Here is an 11,631-nt window from a genome sequence, read left to right on the forward strand (position 1 = left end):
AAATTCAGAAGATTCTTCCTTCCTGTCTGAACCTCTGTATGCAATTAAATGTAATAATTTCTAAAGCCATTCAGGTGGCAATAGAAACAGGCTGGAACCTACTGAGGTTTTTTTAATACATAATAGTATTTTATTCCTGGAAAGCAGCATTTCTCAGGGAGAGCACTGCTCGGGGATGCAGGACTACTGCGTTCCCCTGGCCTTGCAGGTGGGAGGTCATCTCACCTGCCTTGGCCCCATTTTCCCCAATAAGAAAAATTATAGTTTTATGTATCTTTTTAATACTATTTATTTATATAGGAAAAGAAAGCACTTTGAAACCAACAGCAAGAAGTGACAATATCATTCACCTCAAGCCTTCAAGAAGTTTGCATCCCACTCTGGGACAGCCAAGCTGCAGCAGTGCAACCGTTCTAGCACCAACACACACCCCAACCGGCAGAGGAAGGACTGATTGTATCCGTGTTAATGAACCTCTTCTCTCACCCACACAGAGTAGGTGGTGGTAACAGATGATAATTTGAATGAGAGCCAGACTTTAATTTTCCAGATGGCTGAGCAATAAAAGGTTGATGGGAATATGAAATGGATTGGTCACATCCAGGGCAGGCTCCAAAGAGTAAATTTTCCCCAGTCTATAACTTACGAGGTACCAATAGCAGCCAGAGACCCCAGGGGGATGTTGGTAGCAGGCTTCTGGAGATCTCCGCTCATATTGAACCCAGCCATCACACCTGTATTTTGTAGACATAAATGCAATTTAGAATTAATCCAAGTTATAGCATATATAATACATACTATAATATGCAACATAATTTAATCAATCAGTTAATTGATTGCTTTAGAACAGTAACTATATCACTTCATTGCACTTCCACATACACGAATACTGGCTGCCATCAATTGCTTGGTAAGAAATTGTTCATGTCTTTAATAGAAGCAAGTCACCGCTAACACGTCTACAAAGAAACCTTTGTCCAGTTTGAACAATGCTGGGGGGAAGGAAAAAAAAAAGAAAAAAAAGCAGAAATCTGAACAAACCCCATCTTATCTTCAAGCAAACCTCACAGAAGACAGTGCTGTCCAATTGTTGAAAAGCAAAATGCTACCGTTCATCAGGACAGCGCATTCAGCAGGTGGTACCACCCCCCCAGACCAGATCCATTACAGGTCCCTGCATTCATGAGGGACAACTGCTGCTACAAAACGGCCTGTCCTGTCCATGTTTAATGATGATCACATGCCCCTTTAGCAGAGGGAACAACAGCACTCAGCACGTAGGTGGCACCTTCCAGCCAAGAGGTCTGCTTTGGAAGAAGGCATTATCTCTACTTTGCAGATAGGAAAACAGACGCACTGAGAGGGCAAGCGATTGTCCCAGCGTCACGTAGAAAACATGTGGTAGGAATAAGAATAAAGTACTTAACTGTTATTTTAGGCCAGAGTACAGGGTATTGTACAATCAGGGACAGTCCTTACCCTAAAAAAATGACCATCTAAAGACGCAAGAAAGGGAAACAGGATGCAGGAAAGGATTACAGTCTCCACATTGAAGCAAGGAACCCAAGGTACAAGAGGCTTTGCCCATAGCTGAAGGAGGAGTCATACCAGACTTGTCAAGAAAACACAACTTCTCTTGTCACGTTTTCCCAAAACTTTTCCTAAGGGCAAATGTCAGGAGGATGGAACCAGGCTCTTCTCAGTGATGCCCAATGGTAGGACAAGGGGCAACGGGTGTGAGCTGGAACACAGGAGGTTCCACTTAAACTTGAGGAGAAACTTCTTACAGTAAGGGAGACAGAGCACTGGAACAGGCTGCCCAGAGAGGTTGTGGAGTCTCCTTCTCTGGAGACATTCAAAACCCGCCTGGACGCCTTCCTGTGTGATCTCCTTTAGGTTCCTGCTCTGGCAGGGGGATTGGACTAGATGATCTTTCGAGGTCCCTTCCAATCCCTAATATTCTGTGATTCTGTGAAGACTTCAGATATCTGCTATAAATAAAAAAAACAAATAAATAATTATATGAATTATTATATGAATTATTTAGAATCCTGAGGAGAATTTGGACAATTTGAAGGCAGGACAGAAGAGCCTCTTTAAGACACTAACTTCTGCCCATCACCATCCCACCCCTTGGATGTCAGACTAACGTCTTCATAAGGACATGAGGGCCAGGTGCCAGCCAGCAGTGCTCACGGGATGGTCCCTGGGAGCTGGGGTGAGATCACCACAGAACAACAATGAGAAGGAGGATGCCAATGCTGCGGCCTTCACAGCATCTGCCAGCCCTGGCAGCAGGGGATTGACCACACATCACTCTGCCACTCAGCTGCCAAATCCAGCAGTCATTCCTCATTTTCAGAGGGCACAAGGATATGAAGTCAGTCTCTGGGCTGCAAATCTGAGTGACTACAGCTCTAAACCAGCGACAACCCATTGCATTTTAAAGCTCAAACACTGATTTCTGCTTGGGAGGGTTTCCTCCTAAGATGAAGGGTAGACAGGAGCCATGGGACAAATCCCAGGGTAAAGGGAACAAATCCAGCTCAGTCAGGTGGGCACCTTCCCTACAGACCTTGCATGGCCACCAACAGGGAGCAACGGTTGGGTTGCTAATCGGGGAACAGGGGCTCATCTCCCTCTTCTGTTCTAGGCTTTGCTGTACATCTTCAAAGCTCTATGTCTCCATCTGCTCGATGAGAATCCAACACTTCCTTTCCATAAGAATAGCACATTAAGGAGCACAAGGCACTCACATGTTGCCAAACACATTGGCTAAGCATCCAGGGCTTCATTTATTTATTATTAATATTTTTTTCCTTGATCATCTCCCCCCCCGCCCTTGATCATCCCACACAGCAGCCATCCTTTTCTGTTCTCCTCTCCACCACAGAGCCAGAGCTCCAACAGTCCCCATGGGCTCCTGGCATTCCTCAGCTCCTGGAAGAGCTGTCTTCCAGATTCAGACCAGATTTGAATCCTTGACACCATACTGAAAACATTACAAATCAAAATGAGTTCTTAATTTTCTCCTGGAAGACTATTAAATAGATGTACTTCTGAACAGCACTACTAAAAGCCCATCAACTGCTGTGCTTTTCCCCGGATAAAGATTCCAAGAGCTGTTCAAGCACTGCTCCTTTCAAACAGCTACACAATAGGCTTAGCTGGAGGTGAGAAGTAAGGAAGGCAGAAGTCCATGGAAATGGTCACAAACATCATGCTAAATGAAGCCTCTATGAAGTACTCTTTGGTGACATGCTACTTGGCAAAGCAGAAAGCTGAGAATACTCTGAATTTTTCTTCCAAAGGGAGCAAAGTATTGTCAGAAGGACAGCTGTTAATCTCATGTGCCTCTTGGCTAAGTTTCCCAAACATCTGGCACCACCTCTAAATATTCCAGCTTGAGGTTGACTCACCTCTTCCTCATCCAAACTCCTACCTCAGCAAAGCACTGGGGAAACACCAAAATGGCGTTTTCTGGACTGAATATGAAAAAAAAGTTGAATCATGTGAGTCATCTGTGCAGCGATGACTGCACAGTCCAGGTCACCTCATTGCCTCCCTCCCAAAGACCCACACATATTCAGGAGCAGCCAGGAGATGACCTGCCAGCACCCTATAAACTGGATCTTGAGTTTGATGACTGATCTCCTGCTCAGTAGTGACCAGGAGTGAGACTCAGGCCAGTGCACACCATTAGCTGCTGTCAGGACCCCCAGGAGGTCACCAGAGTTTCATGGCTTTCACTAACAAAGGCCAAGGCCACCACAGAGGGAATCAACACAGATATTCTCAGCCACTCAGGCTAAAGCCCTCTCCTCCATGCTGCAACTATGTCTCAGACCTGAGTAGCACAGAAGCATGGACAATCTGTTAGCACGGGCATAAGGACAATGCCAAAGCCATCTCTCCACCATCAGCCAAAAAGGAATTTTCCAGAGAGGATGGCAGCTGCCAAAGAGCAGTACTGAGAAGGTAGGCAGACTAATCACTCCACTTTTCAATCAAAGAACAATTATTTAATTGATTAATTTAAAAAAAACCAACCAAACCACACAACACCAAACCCAATCTCTACAATCCATAGCCTCAGTCATTCCCTGCCAGAGAACTGGCCTGACCTGCAAGCAGCCACAAACAGCCTTTCCACAGATTCTAGCTACTGAACAGAAGAAAAACTCTATGCATATAAACATTTGCATATAAAATTCAATGACATAGAGAAGCTGGGATGTTCCTTCCTCCAGACACAGACCTGTCCCCTAGGGAAACGGCCAATCCCTTCTGAACTCAAGCAATCATATCTGCAGATTGTCCATGGAGAAAATTATCCACCTCTCTGTTTCAGCGAGATAGCAGGCTGGATTTTCCACACTGGCTATTATCTCAGAGAGCAGCAGATAATGACAAAGCTTCTGGACAAGGAAGCATGAAAACATGGTCAACTGAGCCAGGAAATTATGGTTGAGACAGTCTGTACGTTGCTGCTATTCCCAGCGTAATCCTGTCCTGGGCATCATCCAGGCAGTGGGTACATGCACGAGGGGACCACCTACATTGTACGTTAGACACAACCATCAGCTTCACCAGCTCTGGCTTCTAACTCCACCAGCTATGGTTTATAGCTGTACATATGACTGCTTGCAAACACCTATTGCATTTTCCAATGAATTTACTATAAAATATGAACAGGGTTTTTTTCCTTCACCCAAGAGATGAAGAATGGAAAATCTTAGATAAGAATTGTAGCTAATTTTTTAAAGGGCCAAATTCTCCACTGATGTAAGCTGGCACCTCTCCACAGACTTCAATGGACTTGTGCCAGTTTACATCATCTGATAACTTAGCCCAAAACTTCTAAATCTATTTGCTGTCATTTTGCAAGTGCCAAATATGGTTTATTTCAGAACTCAGTTCAGTACAATGATATTTTCCATTAATGCTGCTTCAAATGTTGTCTTACTTTTTTGTACCACATGACAACACACTTCTCTCATTAGACAGAAAACCTCGGGGATTTAGTAGAAAAAGAAAAGCATTCTCTGCACAAACAAATCAACGTTTAATTTCATTTTAAGGCTGCACTGATGGTTGCATGGCTGCTACTACTGTCACTGTGCAGTCCCAGGAGCTGAACGTCAGCAGATGGCTCCTGAGACCCCTTCCCTGCCCAAAGCCCTGGTTAGATGGGTAGTTGGGTGTTTGTGTATCAGAGCGCAGCAGCAAAACACGTGCGTTAAGAAGGTATTTACAAACACACAGAAAAACATCTGGTTAATAGACCAAATTTCTACAGGGGTATGTTCACATCTTTCATAGCAAGTACGTTAGTCTTTTTGATTGAAGACAGCAAACCTGAGTCTTCCGTGCCCTTGCACTCCCACTTAGGCCAGCCCTAGATGTATGTTTTGGATTGTTCAGCTACTTCTCAATGGCAAACTTGGAGGAATAAAGCCAGCTGCACTGCACATCCAGCTGAAATGGTTTAAACAGCTACTACCCAGGAAGCAAATGGACCTGAAGTTGTGCCAATGGAGAAAACAACTGGACTTGGAGCAAAACAATTGAAGGAGGGTGCTCGGAGGAGGTAGCATGTTGCTATCAGTCTACGAAAGGCCAGGACAGCCATCCTTGGCCACAGTGCCCTGGCCAAGGTAGCAGCTCCTCATGCCTGCTCAGTCCTGGCAACAGTCTCCCCACAGGTCCTGCTCCCCTTTCTCAAAGCAGCTGCCTCTTTGCTTTTACAGCCTGTATTTCTGAAGTTTCTGTTTCACTCCTATTTCTGGTGGAAATGGGCAACTTAAAACCACTTTTCCATATATCCTAGAGACAAAACTTAAACAAGTTGAATTCAGATAGTCATTCTGGAGGGTGAATAAAGAGCTTATCCTGAAGAGATCAAAATAGTTTCAGTTCAAAGAGGAACATTTCGTCTCAGAAAGGCCCAAACATCTCGTTTCACAATTTCCCAAACATATTTTTTTAAAAAATTTGTTATCAAAACAGCATCTTAGATTGTAAGCTAGCATATGCTAAAAATTAAAAAGAGTAAACACGAGATTTAATAATAAAAGATAAACAGAACATTGTTTTGGGTCAAAGAAATGTTTCAAACTGGCTCAAAGTAACCCCTCAAAACTAAACAACATATTGTTTGTCTGAAACTCTCCACAAATTTCTATTGCATCTAACTTAACGCAAAGGATTCTGCTTCCAGTGCTTTGGCTGGGTCCCAGCAGCGGTGGGTACCAGCTGGGGATGGTGCTGGGCAGGAGCAGGAGCACAGACTGGACATGACAACCTTGGAGTGACATTTGCACAGCCCTGTCGCTCCTTTTCACACAGAGGCACTGGCAATCCCACCACATCTCTCCTGCCTGCTACTAATGCCACTGCCAAACCCATCCTTGAAATGTCACCTCCAACCTCGTGGAACACCTGTCCTGCTGGTGGGCTCACACTGTGGTGGGAAGCAGTTCTGCACCAGCACATGGGACCCTGAGAAACCTGGGGTTCCCTCTGCAGCCCTGGCATCGCAGCCCATCGCGGGGGATGCGGTGAGCTAAGCCAGCATGGGGCAGGTGGGACAGGCAAAACTGCAGCCCTTCCTCCCTGCCCCAGCCCGAGGAGATGGGACCTTTCCCAGCACTTCTGAAGTTTGGGCTGGGAAAGGTCCCATCTGGGCTCCCTGTTTGTGATCTGGAGCAGAGAAGTCTTGACTCCCACCTTAAAAATCTCTTAATCAGATTACAAGTTCTTCCATGTAGAGCACCAAACACAGCCCGATGTTTTATGAGGCTCCTGAACCCCGCAGTGCTACAAACAGCAGTAACAGGAGCAATTCTGGTGTCATACGGTACCATTGGCACTGCTGCTCTGAAGGAATAATTTAAATCCCGTAAATAACCAAGCAATTAAAAAGCTCTGCAGCAACCAAAGTAACGATACATCATCCCAAACCATATTTTCAGAGAATGTTTAACACTGCTACTGGTATTACTACTGCTAACTAACAAAGCAACAGGCTGCCAGGGTTTTAAATAAATTTTATCTATTAGCTTTGGCCTTCTTCCTAGCAGCCAAGCATTAGCAGGGATGAAGAACCATTTAATATGGCTAATCATAGTAATTTTCTGCACAGCTTTGCCGTAAGTATTCCTTCTTCTATAATTAGGGAGCTGGAAAAAAACTGCTTTCCTGCATCAGAGGCAGGGCTCATGGGGAAGGTCTCTTTCTTTGGCTGGGGGCCTTGCTTGGGTCGGGCGGAATGACAAAAAAAAAAAGAGGGTAGAACTTCTCCATGGTGTCCATAGTTCAGGCAGGTCAGTTTTCCAGGAGGAATTCCACACGGAGGCAATAGCCAGCCTGATAAACTGGGAGAGAGAATTTCAAAGGAAAATTTGAAGTTCTGCACTAGGTGCACCTGACAAACTGAGTTCTTCTGCTAGCAGATCATTCCTTCAACCCATCTGTTTCACAAAACCCTTTCGTTTGTCTCCCTGTACTGCAGCAATTTTGCAAACAACTTCCAGTGAGTTGCTTAGAGCTAATCCTCTGAAAATTCATTCTGTAATCCAAGGATTCATTGCTATGGAAACTGCTTATAATAAGTACTTTTTATAGCTTAAAAAAAAACCAGCATCAACAAAAGGTATTGTAACTCCAGTTGATAGTTACTTCATTCCCACTGGAGATAGCCAACTTTGGATAGAGGACATGGATCTTCCTGGTAATTTAAGAGAATGAATAGAATCATAGAATGGTTTGGGTTGGAAGGGACCTTTAAAGGTCATCTAGTTCAACCCCTCTGCAGTGAGCAGGGAAATCTTCAACTAGATCAGGTTGCTCAGAGCCCCGTCCAGCCTGACCTTGAATGTTTCCAGGGATGGGGCGTCTACCAACTCTCTGGGCAACCTGTGCCAGTGTTTCACCACCCTCATTGTAAAAAAATTTCTTCCTAGTCTAAATCTCCCTTCTTTTAGTTTAAAACCGTCACCCCTTGTCCTAATGCTACAGGCCCTACTAAAAGGTTTGTCCCCATCTTTCTTATAGGCCCCCTGTAAGTATTGAAAGGCTGCAATAAGGTCTCCCTGGAGCCTTCTCTTCTCCAGGCTGAACAACCCCAACTCTCTCTTCTTCATAGAAAGGTATTCATCCTTCTGATCATTTTTGTAGCCTTAATAATATGAAAGCATCCAGTTAAGCTCAAAAGCACGAGCTCTGCTGACATGCAAAGATGCATCCGTGATGCCATGCAGAGTGGTGGGTCAGCATTACAAGTGATGGCAGCCTACTGGCTTCAGCCACCTGCCCATGGTAAGGCTGGATGGAAAGCCTTCCTGTGCTCTTCCCACTCCCCTAGAGCAACCAAGTAATAAGGCTTATCTTATAAGAAAAATCCTCATCGATCCTTTTAAAAAGGCTTGATACCTTGTGGCCTGATGCGTTGGCCTAGACTGGTGCCTGAGCCTTGACCTTGGCAGGAAGGGATTTACACCACCATGTCAACCCATAGAATTGACCAGTAGTTTCTGACCACAGGGAGAGAGAACAGCACATTCAAGTGAACAGGACAGGAGTGTGCAAAATTTGAGATGCTTGAGGAAAGCCTGCACATTTTTAATTGACCATATGAGTCTGCTACAGCTGAGTATTGTCCCAGTCACCCCACCAAGCCACCCAGAGGAACTCCTCTGGCTTTTGCCATCTCTGACATGTGACTATGGGGGAAAGAGAGGAGGATAAAACTTACAGTACCTGTGGCAGCCGGGAAAAACACTCCAAAAACAGTGAAGAAGGACTCCCCCTGGCTGTAGTCTGGCAATGTGTTGTTGAACATAAGCTCTTCGGAGTAGCCAACAAAGCCGTGCTCTGCAAAGACATGGAGAGTGAGAGGAGAACCTCAGAAACCACAGGGACTGCAGGAGACCCTCCAGCCTGCTCTCAGCAACCACCCACCCTCTAAACACAAGCAACAGCAGCAGCTGTTTCCAGGGACAGTTCAAGAGGATGAATGTGAACTTTTTTGGTGGGGGGAGAAGGTAGGAAAGAGGTCAGTGTGGTTACAAGGGTGCCAATGCCAGGGAAAGGCGTAGCTGACGGTGGGTGCAGCAGTGGAGGCCAGCATGTTGAGTGGCACCACCAGGCTGGGAGGCACTCGCCAAGCCAGAACACAGATTGTATTGAGTCCTGTCTGCAAGCAAGCAGGACATCTTCCTGTAAAACCTGCCCATGGAGGAAAACTGGCTGCAGGGATTGGCTAATATTTATACTTATTTATCCATGCCACTTTAATGCTCGTTCCAAACAGAGCAAAACTATGCTGCCGTAAGACACCCGCATCCCTGAACAAGCCCTCACACCACATCCCAATTCTGTGTTTCTGCCAGTCAAGCTCCTGCACAGACAAGACCTGAGATGTGCCCATGCTGTGAAGCTGCTACCAACACACCCAGTTTATATACTGGTTGCCAATGAGGCCAGAGCCCATAAAGCCAGTTTGTTGCAGAGTGGGCTCTGCCTTACAAGATGGGTTTCCCAGCAGAGAAGGACTAAGGTGCTCTAAAAGCGCCCAGTGCTCCGATGTCATGTTGTGCACTGACCTTCCTGATGCCATTGCTCTCCTGTTACTGCGTTACCATCTCCAAACCAAGCGTAAACATGGGCTTGTGCATAACAACCAGCTGCCTCCCTACCAGATGTTTTGCAGATGTTTATCACAGTGCAGCAATGAGCAAATGCCGAGGCCACGGTCTGCGCCTTGCTCCCCACACCAACTTCTGACAAGTTTTTCCAAGGTCATACACACAGGTTTTACTTTCCAAACAAAAAGTTTCACAGAAGATGGGAGAGAGGGGAAAGCAATGGGTAGGATACCAACGTCATGCAAGTGGTTTACTAGGTATGTAACGGAGGATCCTGCCCCCTCACTTCACACGTGAGGAAGAACAGGTCAAATTCTCCACAAACCTGGATTTGTTAGGAATAGTTGAGCCCAACAACTTAGGAAAGGCTTTAGATGCATAAATGTAGAAAAGATAACTCATGAAAAGCAGGTTATGGAATTAATGAGATGTCTATGAAATGAATCATTTCATGTTCAACAGGCAAGATCACTTTTCAGTAGAGTATCTTAATCTGTGGAAACTTCTCCTCCCTGTCAGTAATCCAAATGCCCATGTCAGCTGGGGTGGGAGGTGAGCAAAGTTGGTTCATTTTTTCCTCCTGCCACTACAATCTATCTCCACAAGACATGCGGCTGCAATAACTTCAATTTTCTCATTAGCAGGCAGGATGTTGTTTATGGCTGTGCCGGGTGATGGCCAGAAATTAAAAAAAAAAGACTTAATCAAAGCTGTCCCATGCCTCAAAGGCAACGTTAATGATGTTTGGACAATAGATTAAACTGGAAAATTAAACCAGAGCTCTGAACACAAGGCATATCCATTTAAAGTCTCTGAATATAACTAACCACAGAGCTTTGAAGTTGCCACAGAAAAATCCTATAGATAATCAAAAGTTTCCTACTACATCTGCATTCATTGTGTTGCCCGAACATGGATGGAAACACAGTGATAGAAAAGGTCTCCTGCTGCGAGGTTTTTTAAAAGTGCCAGCTATCTTCACTAGGAACAAGTCCCAGGTGAGATTTAAAGGGAATAAGCTCAGTGCCACACACTGACCTCTGGACGTCATGGATGTCTGAAGAAATAAAGGGGGAACTTGTGTAGGCTGTATGTTCCCACAACACCAGACTTGAGCTCCTTTAACTGGGATTCACACCCACAATAGCATGGCACATGGGCTGGCTGCCAAACTCCCACCAAACAGCTCGAGGAAAATTTCAGTCCTTGGCCAAAGGATTTTTCACAAAGTATGTGCTCCTCATAGAAATGTTAATGCTTCATTAGTAAAACAAAACGGGTGGGCAAAATATCCCTCTCACCCCCAGGAGATCTACAGAGCTTCTCCAACCAGCAGCAGCATGAAATATATCTGTCACTCTTAACAAAAGTTTGCCCCACTGATTCTTTAACATCTCCCGTGAAGAAGACTTTAGACTCTCTTGATGGTTTACTCTCATATTTTCCTCTCTTTATCATTTAGGTTTCCCCTGCTGTCTAACCAAAATCACCCTGTTTGAAGTTCATGATACTATTTCTTGCCTGATCCAGAAGTTATTTACATTTTTTAATAGCACATTCTCACCTACTGGAAACGCTCCCCATCCTGCACTGGCACACCTGATGGTTTCTGCCAGGCTGTAAAACTTTATGTTTGTCTTCATCAAACTACAAATAGTCCTTTTCACATCACTTCCCCAGCTTGTGTGAGGTCATCTGGAAGTTTGATCCTCTAAGCCAGGCTGCTGGGGGACCAGACCCCCTTCCCATCTGGGGGTCATCTGCAAATTGAATGTGTGTATTCTCTTTTCCATCATCCAAGCAGTTGAGGAAAATATCAAATAACACCAAACCAAAACCAGAACCTTGCAGAACCTCGCCAGACACAGCCTCCTGCTTTGTGAGTGAGCCATCGCCAACCGAGGTCTTCCAACCAGGTTTTGGGGTTATATAATTCAACAATGGGCTGATCCAGGCACTTCGGGTGCCTCATGTCTCCTTTTCC

The 11,631-nt window shown here is 45.1% G+C and overlaps 1 protein-coding gene across 1 annotated transcript in view; it reads right to left on the bottom strand.

Moving 5' to 3' along the window:
* SLC12A8 (solute carrier family 12 member 8) overlaps positions 1-11,631 on the bottom strand; it is a 49,674-nt gene that overhangs the window by 15,962 nt on the left and 22,081 nt on the right. Inside the window, exons 5-6 of the mRNA XM_010172046.1 lie at positions 8,761-8,874; positions 647-734 (exon numbers count right to left, since the gene is read on the bottom strand). Coding sequence (XP_010170348.1) covers positions 647-734; positions 8,761-8,874 — 202 coding nt within the window. The remainder of the gene's footprint in view (positions 1-646; positions 735-8,760; positions 8,875-11,631) is intronic.

The sequence above is a fragment of the Antrostomus carolinensis genome, unplaced genomic scaffold (assembly GCF_000700745.2).
Source record: "Antrostomus carolinensis isolate BGI_N321 unplaced genomic scaffold, ASM70074v2 scaffold5227, whole genome shotgun sequence".
Classification (NCBI taxonomy): Eukaryota; Metazoa; Chordata; class Aves; order Caprimulgiformes; family Caprimulgidae; genus Antrostomus; species Antrostomus carolinensis.